General features: G+C 39.5%; 2 protein-coding genes across 2 annotated transcripts in view; one reads left to right on the top strand and one right to left on the bottom strand.

The window, feature by feature from the left end:
• Window positions 1-208: 208 nt before the first annotated feature.
• On the top strand, window positions 209-3747 carry LOC138959381 (elongator complex protein 6-like). The gene is made up of 2 exons (XM_070330821.1): window positions 209-959; window positions 1930-3747. The coding sequence occupies exons 1-2, from the start codon at window positions 294-296 to the stop codon at window positions 2053-2055; spliced, it is 792 nt and encodes a 263-aa protein (XP_070186922.1). The 5' UTR covers window positions 209-293; the 3' UTR covers window positions 2056-3747.
• A 2042-nt stretch (window positions 3748-5789) lies between these two features.
• Window positions 5790-14523, bottom strand: part of LOC138959380 (kinetochore protein Nuf2-like) — a 34257-nt gene continuing 25523 nt past the window's right edge. Inside the window, exons 10-11 of the mRNA XM_070330820.1 lie at window positions 11954-12116; window positions 5790-8963 (exon numbers count right to left, since the gene is read on the bottom strand). Coding sequence (XP_070186921.1) covers window positions 8895-8963; window positions 11954-12116 — 232 coding nt within the window. The 3' untranslated portion in view covers window positions 5790-8894. The remainder of the gene's footprint in view (window positions 8964-11953; window positions 12117-14523) is intronic.

Genomic DNA, 14523 nt, shown 5'->3' with positions numbered 1-14523 from the left:
GGACGAGAACAATTGTGCGTGATAAGACAAAACTGAATGATGAATTCGTTCTAGTCTAAAACTGATGAGGACCAATTCCCAGAAAATCGACATGGTACATGTAATACAGACATCATTAAACATTTATTTTCGCGCTGGTGCCTGTGGTTTTCTTCATAATGTTATATTTTTGTCTGGGAGTTGCTTCCCTTGTACTTGAGAACGCAACTTCCGCTCGAATCCTCGTGGCCGAGTGTTGTGGACAACTGGGGCTTTGTAAGTCCACAAAACGAAAGTCCAGCAGATACACCGACATGTTCTCAAGCGTTAACAGCTTTCTTGGGTTCGATCGTGGCTGCATCGGGAACCGAGAATGCTTAATTATTGGTCAGAACGAGGAGAACGGAAACTTTGTATTGCATCAAGTTTTGTCGGCTGCTGTCAAAGAAAAACGACCAGTTTGTTTGGTTAGCTTTGTCCAGAAGTTTCACCATTACAATGCAGTTTCCTTAAAGACCGGTGTCAGCTTACAGTCTGCTACTGAAGCCAAACAACTACAGTTCATTGATGGATTGGAGGAACTTGTGCATACTTTTTTCCCCGAGACTTATCAGCCAGTGACGAACCAAGAAAATTTCTTGGACCGTATGAAAGAGAAATTACTGAAGTCTTTATGTTGCTTGAAAGAACAAGCTCACGGTCAACCAGTGCTGGTGATTGACGATATTTCTGTGTTTCTTAGCATGGGATACCATTTAGATGAGGTGATGATGTTCTTCAAGGCATTACAAGAAGCATTGTGGTTCAGCTTAGATGCCTCCTCCTCGACACAGAACGGTACCACTCTGGTGGTGCTCACCTCTTACGATCAACATGACAGAGACACCTGGAGCCTGTGGAAGTTCCTGACAGCCCTGAGCTCTCTTGATGTCAATGTAACAGGACTGCAGACAGGCTATTGTAAAGACGTCCATGGACAGGTACGGATTAACCCAAGTCCAACACAAAATTCTCTGCGAGTGGGAGCGATATTATACGTTATTTGCGTGTTTGACCAAAATATGACATTTTACACAGATCGAGACAGTCATTGTTCTCCGAGACCGCGCTAGCGGTCGAGGTGAACAATGACTGTCGAGATCTGTGTAAAATGTCATATTTTGGTCAAAAACGCAAATAACATTTATGTATCGATCGAACTCCTTTCAGGTACTATGACTTTGTTGTTGTTTTGACGATTGAACGAGCCCGGGCACACACACATGCAATCAAACACATAAGCTTCATATTTGGGCGTTTCAGGTTGACCGAAACTTCAAAGGAACTACAAAACACACGTCATGTACTGACTTTGTTGTTGTTTTGACATTGAACAGCACACACACATGCAATCAAACACATGACGTGTGTTTTGTAGTTCCTTTAAAGTTTTGGTCAACCTGAAACGCCCAATTATAAAGTTTTGTAGGCCTCTGACGTCACATGACTCAAAGAAGAGAAATCTAATCTCCAATCGATACATAAAGATTTATTGTGAGCAATACCCATACGTGACTCAGCACTGTAGTTATTTTCTGTGTAGTGAAAGCTGAAGAAAAGCTTTCATTGTGATATTTTACATCTGAGTTATTTCATTTCCCACATGTTAGCATTTGAACTTTCAAGATGAATCTCAATTTACTGGTTTCGGCTAGCCAGTTTTAGTTGTCTCGACAGGTTTTCAGAGTCAATCTATTAAGTTTCAGGCTGAGAGGTTGACTGAATGTTTTGATATTGCTTGACACGACTTGTTCATTTTCTCATGTTGGCTCTGAATTAAATTTCAAAAGGTTTTGACATGAAACATTTCATCTTGTGGCAAATGGTGTAATTGGATGTAGAAATTCCTCCTTTTAATGTAACAAAGCCAAGGTTCTGACACGAAATAAAACCTTCTGTTTGACATTTCAGGCTTGTGTGACCTGGAGGGACAGCATGGATGCACCAAGACAACACGCTACAAAAACACTGCAGTTCAAGCTGATGGAGAATGGAGCTGAATTCTTTGCTGCTGGGACTTCCTCCGCTGTGTTGTGAACTTCTTCCAGGAGTTGCAGCCTGGCTGGGGTCCTTATTCACTCACAAGGACTTTGTATTGAAGAGATCCTATTTTATCTCTATCTTTTGTGCTACAAGTACAAATGCACAGACTTTGTATTGAGGAGATCCTATTCTATCTCTATTTTTTGTGCTACAAGTACAAATGCAAAGACAAAGACTTTGTATCGAGGAGATCTTATTTTATCTCCCATCTTTTGTGCTACAAGTACAAAGACTTTGTATTGAGGAGATCCTTATTTATATCCATCTTTTTGTGCTGCAGGTACAACTTCATTGACTGATTGAGATGTATGGGCATCTTAAGGTACCTTCGTCGCGATATAACCTTCGTGGTTGAAAACGACGTTAAACACCAAATAAAGAAAGTTAAGGTACCTTCCTTCTAACGTAAAGGATTATGTGCACCGCCATAGATCTGTCCAGGCTTTAAAGTGGGATAAGACTATAATCTCTATATGCAGCCTTCTGCAAAGAAAACACACACATCCTGCATTCCTCATGTGTAGAGTGGGAATTTTTGGCACATTAATTTTGCATATTGACATAGGTACGTGTCAGTTACAAAATCCTTTCAGTAACAAATTGAATTCCCACTTTGCACAGGGAGCAACTAGGGTGGGCTGTTTTAGAATAATAGTCTTATGTTATATATATGAAGTCTTATATCGCGCGCGTATCTCCAGACTCGGACTCAAGGCGCAGGGATCTATTTATGCCGTGTGAGATGGAATTTTTTACACAATACATCACGCATTCACATCGACCAGCAGATCGCAGCCATTTCAGCGCATATCCTACTTTTCACGGCCTATTATTCCAAGTCACACGGGTATTTTGGTGGACATTTTTTTATCTATGCCTATACAATTTTGCCAGGAAAGACCCTTTTGTCAATCGTGGGATCTTTAACGTGCACACCCCAATGTAGTGCACACGAAGGGACCTCGATTTTTCGTCTCATCCGAATAGTCTTATCACACGTGTGAGCCTGTACAGATCTGTGTTGCTACACATGAGAAAGATTGCAATGATAATTGAATGAGTGAATATGAATTAGAAATACTTGTGGTAGTGGGTGAGTGGGAGCATGAATTGCAGTATGTCCAGCTTGCTTTGAAAGTGCGTACATGTACAGAATTTGTTTCTTGGATGAGAAAATGTTGACTGTAGACGGTAGAATTTGTACATGTTTAAAAACTTTAACATAGAAACAAGGAGAAAGGTTTTCTCAGCAAAACAAAAATGTCATGTAGGCTTAAAAAATAAAAATTTATTGCCGTCCTTTTTGGGGTTGTGTTTTTATCGAGATTGACAGTTTAGTTTAGGTGGGTGTTTGTTTTTTTAACATATCAAGATGGCCCAAAGTCAGAATAGGTGTCCATTTTTGTGACATACAAAATCAATTTTAAAAATGAACATTTTCTTTGTTTTGAAAATAGACATGTATTTTAGAGCATAAATACGCAAGGAACAGCTATGATTTAAGAAAACTCATTTGTTTGATCACTTCACAGATTCAGGTTTAAAAGTTTGCAGGAGTTCATAACTTCACACCGTCACAAAATTTAGACTTGTTAAATCATTGTTGCTACATGTATTGGGTCTGTTTTAGACATCTGAGCAAATTGCTACAGCAAATTACTTTGCATTTCAAGCAAGTTAAACTTGTTTTGGCCACGCATGATGCAGATGGGAACTCCATTAATGGGAAGTTCATAACTTCACATAATTTACTTTTATTGGTAAAATAAGTTTAATTTATACAGGCAGGAAAAAATGTGTTTTGTTTTTTAATCTGAAAAAGGTGAGCTGGAACATGAAGGTAATTTTTGAAGATGAAATGTGGAGAAGATTTTTTGGTTATTTGTATTATTTATAGAAATTAATAGTCACAATTTTTTCACAGCAAATATTGGCATAAGTTATCATTAAATCTACAATTTTGCTGTTTTTGTGCAAAATGTGCTTGAAAAGTACCATCAAAAGGATTTCAATACACCAAAATGTTTGTCTGACTCAAAGAGTTGGCAGAAACTGAAAGTATTTTTAGAATGTCCTAGGAGTTCATAACTTCACACCGTGACATCACAAACTATGGCTAATTCAAACCAAAGTAAGAAAGTGCATATGACATCTTATTTTCTCTCCAGCTACTCTTTGTAATCAACATACAACTAAGTAATACAAGAGGCGAAGCCATCAAGGCTCACGTAAGAAATCGACAAACAGTAACACAAACTCAATCACTCCATCACACACACACACACACACAGAAAGAGCATAGGTGAAACTGTGCAAGAAAGCGAGACACTAGATCTAGATCTGTCTGTCTGCATGTAGCCTACTTACAGGGACACGACTGCCAACTAGTCTCGGCCCGCTCAAAATAATAATGACCGAGACTTTCAGTACTTCCTTCGCGTGACGTCTAACCCTCTTACGTCATAATGTGACATCAATGTAATGTGACGTCTTCAAATGTTAGAGTTTCTACCACAGACATACACACGCACGCACGCACGCACGCACGCACGCACAGACAGACAAAGTTACGATCGCATAGGCTACACTTACATGAGCCAAAAAGTAAAACATTTGTGAAAACAAACGATAACAAAAATCATAAAATGTGAGCGTGCGCATAACTTCACAAGAAATTTTTGTTATGTTGGTCTCTAGTACAATTACTGTATAATATATTTGCAAAACAATGACAAACTGAGAACAGAGTTGTAGTATAGGCTAAAGCTGCACTTATATTACAAAATCAGATTTTAATTGCCAAAATAAAACAAATTGTTTGAAACTTGTGAAAGTTCATAACTTCACATCAATCACACATTTATACTAAAATAACTAACTAAAGTCTCTCGCAAATAATTCTAAACAAGGTTTTGTTACTTAATGATTTACTTAACCAAACTCAGTCATGAAAACTGTTACCGAAATCATTATTTAGTTAGTGTTTATGTCAGCTGACTGTGTGTTCATAACTTCACATCATTTATTTAACTGAAAAGCTACGTACTAAAATCTGCTGGTAAATTAAAATAAAAATGACATCAAACTGTAACAGCCTACTCTGGAGAAGAGCAGCACATCATTTGAGGTAGTGTTTTAGTGTAGTAAATTAATTATTTTGTATAAATCATACTCATGGCATGTGTTCATAACTTCACACCATGGGGCTGAGGGTCAGTTGATGTGAAGTTATGTACACCGTGCAGTCAACCCAGATTCATGCTGGAATTATCAAAATGTAATTTTGAGGGTTGATATTCAGAAAACTTCTTACAAAATGTCCAGATAAAGTCAAATGTACTCTTTTGCTATTAACAAGGCATTATTTTAAACACGCCCTTGAAAAATGAGCTTGAGTTATGTGAAGTTATGAACTTCATGACAAAACGGCTAAGTACTTCAGAAAGAAACAGTCAGCAGCCAGTAGATTCTTTTTGTGATGAAAATCATGGTACAGTGTAATTTGGAAACTGAAAATAGTCATTTTACATATATTTTGGGTTTTGACATGAGTTAGTAACTCTCACATAAAAATAGTGCGCAAGACACAGAGAAAATAGCATACTGCTTGACTTTAGTGACAAAAAATGCTTAGTATCTAAATCTAATGTACTTTTATATGCAAAATTGCTGTTCCACTACAACCTTAACTTTCATGGCTAGCATTTAAGGACAAAAAACACTCTCAGTGGAGATAGTAGGAAAGTTCATAACTTTCTCAGAAGAATTTTTTATTTCTCAATTACTCAAACACCAATGAATGAACTTGATGCAAACTTTCAGTGTGACTGCTGCTAGTGGATCCAAATGCATTACAAAGCTAGGTGTTCCCCAACCAGTCAATTTACTCTCTTTATAAGGCAAAAGGTTGGAAAGTTTATAACTCTTTTTTCACAAGAAAATCTGCACGTAAACTTCAAACTACTTTTGAACATGCAAAAACAAGTCAAACAACCCTTTTTATGTTTTATACCTCTGCAAAACATACTGTAAAATACTTTTTTACAAAAATATATCAGGTTTCAATCTTTAATTATTATTTAGAGCTGATCAGTGAACAAAAATGAAGTCTTACGGAAATAGTTTTGAACTTTCTGTGAAATTTTGTCTCCCCATTTTCTGCAGGCTCACTGACAAAATTCAAAAACTTTGCTTTGTCAAAGGTACATTTGAGTTTTACTGGCTCAGTGAAAAGTCATTCATGACATTCTGTCCCATAAATATGACAGAGTAGACCATGTTTCAATATGCTGTAAGGTCATGTCACAAACAAGAAGGGCAAAGCCCATACGACTCACATGCTTTACACATTTTTCCTACCAAAATACATGTGACCTTGACCCAAGGTCAAGGTCATCCAAGGTCATGCAACACAAAGCTGTTAATTCAAGACATAGGAAGTACAATGGTGCTTATTGGCTCTTTCTACCATGAGATATGGTCACTTTTAGTGGTTCACTACCTTATTTTGGTCACATTTCATAAGGGTCAAAGTGACCTTGACCTTGATCATATGTGACCGAATGTGTCTCATGATGAAAGCATAACATGTGCCCCACATAATTTTTAAGTTTGAAACAGTTATCTTCCATAGTTCAGGGTCAAGGTCACTTCAAAATATGTATACAATCCAACTTTGAAGAGCTCCTGTGACCTTGACCTTGAAGCAAGGTAAACCAAACTGGTATCAAAAGATGGGGCTTACTTTGCCCTATATATCATATATAGGTGAGGTATTGAATCTCAAAAACTTCAGAGAAAATGGGAAAAATATGAAAAATAGCTGTTTTTTAGGCAACATTTATGGCCCCTTGACCTTGAAGCAAGGTCAAGATGCTAAGTATGTTTTTTGGGGCCTTGTCATCATACACCATCTTGCCAAATTTGGTACTGATAGACTGAATAGTGTCCAAGAAATATCCAACGTTAAAGTTTTCCGGACGGACGGACGTCCGGACGGACGGACGACTCGGGTGAGTACATAGACTCACTTTTGCTTCGCATGTGAGTCAAAAATGGCCAAAATGTAGTGCTGCTGACTTCAGATAATGGCGACATTTTCATTAAAAACAACAACTGAGCACACAATGTTTCTCTAGGTGTGTACTTCATACTTTCTTTTACAAGTCTCATTAATCTTTACAAGGATTTTATTTTTCTTTGATGTACAAATCAGGTTAGAACCAAGGTTGCACAGCTATTTCAGCTGTGGACACCATTTCAGACTTAAGGCCAGATACAATAAACTGGCCAATCACATTCTTCACTTGCCTTCTGTGCACACTTGAAATTGATTTCTCTATGGTGAAAAACTACGCTAGTGACAGTCTAGAAGTAGAACATTGCTTGTTTATTAAAATAGGTTTTGTAAAAACATACAAATTGCATGCAAAAGATATTCCTGAAGTAACTCATGTTCAGCATTGCCAATCATTATTTGAACAAATCTACATACATTTAGTCCTGAAAAATATTAAAGAAACATTTATTAACTTCATCATTTTAAACACTAATGCACCAATGTAGCATACATTTGTACTCCTCATATTCATACATACTGTACCACCATACACATTCTCATGCACTTTCTCATGAAGTTCTACTAAATTTGAGTTAACTGTAAGTCACACTGACGTCAACTCTTTAAATTCTACAATGTACAAGGTTTATTGCATTACTCCACTGATAATGATAAACAAGAAGGGCAAAGCCCATACGACTCACATGCTTGACCTTGACCTTTACATGACCTTGACCTTCAGGGTCAAGGTCAAATAACTAAACCTAGTAATGACATCATACACTAAGAACTGCTTTAGACATTTTTCCTACCAAAATACAATGTGACCTTGACCCAAGGTGAAGGTCATCCAAGGTCATGCAACACAAAGCTGTTCATTCAAGACATAGGAAGTACAATGGTGCTTATTGGCTCTTTCTACCATGAGATATGGTCACTTTTAGTGGTTCACTACCTTATTTTGGTCACATTTCATAAGGGTCAAAGTGACCTTGACCTTGATCATATGTGACCAAATGTGTCTCATGATGAAAGCATAACATGTGCCCCACATAATTTTAAAGTTTGAAACAGTTATCTTCCATAGTTCAGGGTCAAGGTCACTTCAAAATATGTATACAATCCAACTTTGAAGAGCTCCTGTGACCTTGACCTTGAAGCAAGGTAAACCAAACTGGTATCAAAAGATGGGGCTTACTTTGCTCTATATATCATATATAGGTGAGGTATTCAATCTCAAAAACTTCAGAGAAAATGGGGAAAATGAGAACAATAGCTGTTTTTTAGGCAACATTTATGGCCCCTGCGACCTTGACCTTGAAGCAAGGTCAAGATGCTATGTATGTTTTTTGGGGCCTTGTCATCATACACCATCTTGCCAAATTTGGTACTGATAGACTGAATAGTGTCCAAGAAATATCCAACGTTAAAGTTTTCCGGACGGCCGGACGGACGGACGGACGGACGGACGGACGGACGGACGGACGGACGACTCGGGTGAGTACATAGACTCACTTTTGCTTCGCATGTGAGTCAATAAAAGCACAATGATTAAAACATCAATCTAGCGTCAGAGGAGACAGACAGAAGATAGTGAGTGGAAACAATGGACACTACTGACAGCTATGAAAATGGACAGCAGATACAATATTTTATACATGAAGTGTGTTACCCTAGTTGATTAAAATCATTGTTTTACAGAACATCATCTGTACATATTTACAGAGTCTGTACAGCAAGACGTGTAACAAACTGGCTGGATGTTGCAGTGTTGTCAGTTAGTCTTCATAATCTTACGAAACTCGCTGAAACCCTCTGCAACCTCAACGTTCATCTTGTCAACCTGGTGAAAGACAATGGTTAAAGCTGTCAACAGAGAATCCTGAACGATGAACTTGTTTGTGCATTGTCGTTTTTGGCTCACGTAAGTGTAACCTATGCGATCGTAACTTTGTCTGTCTGTGCGTGTGTGTGTGTGCGTGTGTATGTCTGTGGTAGAAACTTTAACATTTGACTAAACACCGAAATACTCATTTCACCTGGTTATTTTTCAAGCACCATCTTCAAAATATTGAAGCAATGATCAACATTGTGTCGGCATGTGTGTAGTTAAAGCGTGTATCCAAAGAAAACGGGTGGTGGGGGGTTTTGAAGGGGTACAAGCAGTTGACTGGTTTCTGTCGTGTGTGGCATGTAGACCAGGTCAGGTGTCAAGACCAGGTCAGGGGTCGCGCGAAGGATTGTGGTATAGATTCACTTCTCCAGTTCTCACTTCTGCATTCGCCGATTCGGGGAAGACGACTTCATGTTGTTCGGTTTCTAAGCTCCAGAAAAGTAAATAAAGAAGCTACCAAAGGGAGATTTCCTACAATTTGATCTGCACAGCGTTTTTCCAATGTCCACGCGAGGAAGAGCTGTCGAAAGCGCAGTGTCGATCTGGCAGCCGTATCCCGGTAAGTACAGAGACAGATCTAGTGTCTCCCACTCTGATAACGTGCCACCTACTGTTTTAATTTCTTTTTATTTCAGCAGACACGGATGTCAAACACAGTGCTAGGCAGTCACCTCTAGTGAAATGAGTTGATCTAAAGTGCCTGTAATGTTTGGATGTCTTTATGTTCGTGGTTCGATTTATGTGAATTTCAAGACTTGCAGTAGAGTCTCAAGTTAAGTTTACTCTGCCCGAAAAAAACTGTCCATCATTTACTTGAACATGCAGATATAAGGAAACGGAATGAATCTGTTCTCAAAGTCAAAATGATCACGATTTTTTCCTCAGATTCAAAACATGCACTGTCATGGTTTTGTCTGTACAATTTAGTAAGTCTTACCTTGCAACAACTTCCTTGAACTTGAAAGACAGTTTTTGAATGCTAGATCTGTATCGCGTTTCATTCCAGACTCGATTCTCTCTTTGATTGTACTGTTTGCTGTTTACGCACTATCATGATTCGCTATGTAACGTTTGGTAAGCTTACCTTGCAACAGCTTTCTTGTCTTTGTTGGCATTTTCTTTCAAGGCAGTACAACGTAAGATTAGATTCTTTCGGACAGAAGGTAGAATGAGAATTTTGAGACAAAGCTTGCTGTGGCATTTGTTTGTAAATAATGGTACATGACATGTGTCACAGTGATTCTGTATTTTTCTGCGGTTGATGTGGTTTCTTTTTTCCTCTCTTGTTTTTTCCCTCCTGAGTTGATCGTTATCATTTAAACAAGACCCTCAGAGAGTACCTCCGTTGTTCCTTAAAATGGAATGTGAATAGTGGGTTGGTTGTGTTGACCGTCAGAATTATTTTAAGAACCAGGCTGCTGCAGTCAGTTGACATGTTTCGCATATTGTAGGGTTACCATGCTGCATAGGTAAAGTGGCTTGTATAACCTGACTATTCTGTTTCAAAACACTTTATATTTGTGTAGGTTGTAGTCATCATAACTAATCGCATTTTGCCATTTGTTTCAGAAAGGAGGTTAACCTACAAGATCGACGCTATGTCAGATATGCCTCAGCCACATGAAGACTTCCGAATTTAGATCCACTCGGCATGGTGTCAAGTCTTGATGAAAAGTATGGGACTGAGGACAGCAGTGGAAAAAGTGGCCACATGGCAGGTACCTATTGCTTAGTGTCTGCAGTGCAAAAGACAGATAAGCTGATGGTAGATTTGCAAATGAACACAGTGCCTGTGTGTGTGTGTGTGTGTGTGTGTGTGTGTGTGTGTGTGTGTGTGTGTGTGTGTGTGTGTGTGTGTGTGTGTGTGTGTGTGAGGATTGCACAAGATCTCATTGAAGGACAACTGCACCAACAACAAATACACAGTCATTTTATCTGTTCGCCTTCTTTTGAAAATTATACATGGAGTTGATATGATGCGTTAGTTTTAACTGTGTGGGTGTGTGTGTGTGTGTGTGTGTGTGTGTGTGTGTGTGTGTGTGTGTGTGTGTGTGACGGATGAGTTTGTGTTACTGTTTGTTGATTTCTTACGGGAGCCTTGAAGGCTTCGCCTCTTGTTTGTCTTGAGGAACCCAAGGGTTCATGCGAGGTAGAATAACTAACAGGGATGGCCAAATATCAAAATTTGTACTCGCCAGCCAGGCAAGTAACTTCTAGAAAGTCACCAGCCCGCCAGAAATTTCGCTGGCCCGGTACTAACCACAGTTGCTGCATCTGCAGTGTTTATACGGCTTTGAAAATCGATAGTATAACTATAACCAAAAGTGTTGCATTTGACCGTAATTTTCACTGGCCTGCCAGGCAGGTTGCCAGGAGGTTTCTACTAGCCCGGCAGATTTTTGACTCACCCCTGGAGATCAGGCAGACGATTTGGCCATTCCTGACCAACTTACAGAAAAATGTGAACAATAAGAGTTTTTGCACGATGGGCAAGTAGCAGTGTGACAGCGTAAACCTTGAGTCTCTTAGACCTTGGACAAGCGCTTTATGCTTGTGACTTTTTATTTTTATTTTTGTAACATAAGTGAGAAAAGGACACTTTCAACATTGTGTAGTCAATTTAGTTTTGGGTTAAAATGTAAAACCAGCTCAGGGTTTATCTACAAAAAAGAAGAATGCGAAAGAGGAGGAATAATCAACACCAAAATGTAAACCCTTCTGCATTGAAGAGGACAAGTCAACAGTCGAGTCCAATGACTAAGAAATCTGCCTTCCGTGTGGAAGGTTCAGGTGGAATAGGGATGAAGATTTTTCTGATCATCCGGTTGACCTTATGTGCAGGGGCTCCGTGCACCTGGACGTGACAAGTTCAGTAATTTGACCAGGAAATCTGAGAAAGCAAGGTCTTAAAAGGGGGGAAATTTTACATCAGTGTTTACCTGTGTGATGATTTCAGAGTAGAGGTTGTTGGTTCTTTCCACTTTTGCCTCCAGCTCCTCCTCCTTCATGTGTACCTCCCCTTTCACGTTCTCTATCTCCGCCATCACCTCAGACTTCTTGGATTCGTTGGATCCTTTTGGGTCGTGCACCGTCTCTTTTGAACTAAACAGAAATAGCATAAGAAAAAAAGAATAATAAACGATAGTGAATACTTCTCACTAGAGTTCATGGCGATGTACAACTACAAAGACCGGTATACAGTGAGATTACAGACAAAACAATGTAAACCTGCGAACTGACACAGAATGCACACAGAACGCACACACAACACATTGAAATACAATAAAATACAATCAACAGTCATAATTCATGACCACAGGAATTCAAGATAATGGGCTGCAGAAATTCACTTTCTGAATCATCTGAGGAGTGGAAATGCTGCCTGGCCACAATAGTAAAACCACTAGCGCTATGCTATCTTCATGGTTTGGAAATGCTGCCTGGCCACAATAGTAAAACCACTAGCGCTATGCTATCTTCATGGTTTGGAAATGCTGCCTGGCCCAATAGTAAAACCACTAGCGCTATGCTATCTTCATGGTTTGGAAATGCTGCCTGGCCACAATAGTAAAACCACTAGCGCTATGCTATCTTCATGGTTTGGAAATGCTGCCTGGCCACAATAGTAAAACGACTAGCGCTATGCTATCTTCATGGTTTGGAAATGCTGCCTGGCCACAATAGTAAAACCACTAGCGCTATGCTATCTTCATGGTTTGGAAATGCTGCCTGGCCACAATAGGAAAACCACTAGCGCTATGCTATCTTCATGGTTTGGAAATGCTGCCTGGCCACAATAGTAAAACCACTAGCGCTATGCTATCTTCATGGTTTGGAAATGCTGCCTGGCCCAATAGTAAAACCACTAGCGCTATGCTATCTTCATGGTTTGGAAATGCTGCCTGGCCACAATAGTAAAACCACTAGCGCTATGCTATCTTCATGGTTTGGAAATGCTGCCTGGCCACAATAGTAAAACCACTAGCGCTATGCTATCTTCATGGTTTGGAAATGCTGCCTGGCCACAATAGTAAAACCACTAGCGCTATGCTATCTTCATGGTTTGGAAATGCTGCCTGGCCACAATAGTAAAACCACTAGCGCTATGCTATCTTCATGGTTTGGAAATGCTGCCTGGACACTACAATTTACAAGAAGAGCAAACGCTCGATCGAGTCACTTTCGCAGTTCTGAATATTATATGAGGCATCAGATGGACAGGAAGAAATTGCTATTCACAACACAATGAGTCACGTTCACATAAAATTTGAGCCCGGTCACTTTTATAGTTTCCGAGAAAAGCCCAACGTTAAGTTGTGTGTTGCCGAACAGAAAAGGCTAGTTATCTCCCTTGTTTTTCTGATAACGTTCGTAAAAGGCTACAGATGTAAATACTTTGATGTAAATAATAATCCTACAAAGTTTCAATCACATCCGATGAACTTTGTCAAAGATATAAAATGTCTAATTTTTCCTTTGACGCTGACCTGTGACCTTGAAAAAGGTCAAAGGTCAACGAAACCATCGTTAAAGTGTAGAGGTCATTGGAGGTCACGACTAAACAAAATATGAGCCCGATCGCTTTGATAGTTTCCGAGAAAAGTAACGGTGGTGTCTACGGCCGGCCAGCCGGCCGGACAGACTAACACTGACCGATTACATAGAGTCACTTTTTCTCAAGTGACTCAATTAAAACCACTAGCAGCACATCTATCTCCGTACTGCCCGCCCTACGAGGCGCCCCGAAAGAGAAGGCCCCAACCCCCGTGGCCCAAAAACTCTATGGCAGTCTGGAGGACCTGTGGAGAACTGCTGCCTTTATCGAGGAGACGGGAGTTCTCATCTCACGAACCCAAAGAAGAAAACACTAGCGCTACGCTTTCTTCATAGTTTAGAATGTATCATTTCTTACCATTTTGTCCAATTAGGCAACCTTTCCACTATTGTTTGGTCTTTCATCCATTGGAGCTGAACGACATTAAGTTACTGCCATTCTCATTGCAGTGAAATCTCATGTGAGACTTGTTGGTTTTACATGTAGTCAAGTTTTGACTAAATGTTTTGACATAGATGGGGAATTGAGACGAGGGTGGTGGTGTATGAGTGTTAGTGTGTATAGAGCGATTCCGAGAAACTACTGGACCAATATTCATGAAACTTCACATCAGAGTTCCTGGGCATGATATATCCCCAGACGTTTTTTTTCATTATTTCGATAGATGTCTTTGATGATGTCATATCCAGGCTTTTTGTGAAAGTCGAGGCGGCGATGTCCCGCCCTAATTTTTCAACCAAATTGATTGAAATTTTGAACAATCTTCCACAAAGTCCAGACCACCCTGTGTCTGATGTGTCTGAAAACACCTCCGCGCGGAGAAGATAAAGAAGGAACATTTTCTCGGCTCGCCCTGCAGCAAGCAGGATGTCTCTAGACTAAGACTTTGGGATTGCATTTCAGATCGGAAGCTTAAAAATTAGGTTATAAGTTCATGACCCGTCTCTATCTTCA

This window comes from Littorina saxatilis, linkage group LG2 (assembly GCF_037325665.1).
Source record: "Littorina saxatilis isolate snail1 linkage group LG2, US_GU_Lsax_2.0, whole genome shotgun sequence".
NCBI lineage: Eukaryota > Metazoa > Mollusca > Gastropoda > Littorinimorpha > Littorinidae > Littorina > Littorina saxatilis.
The sequence above is the reverse complement of the archived record's forward strand: the minus strand, read 5'-3'. Positions and strand labels throughout refer to the sequence as shown.

What these genes read in the sequence shown, in the direction of transcription:
- LOC138959381 (XM_070330821.1), top strand. Translation starts at nt 294, where the DNA reads ATGTTCTCAAGCGTTAACAGCTTTCTTGGGTTCGATCGTGGCTGCATC. An exon ending in GTAAAGACGTCCATGGACAG is followed by an intron (nt 960 to 1,929) that starts GTACGGATTAAC and finishes TTGACATTTCAG; the next exon opens with GCTTGTGTGACCTGGAGGGA.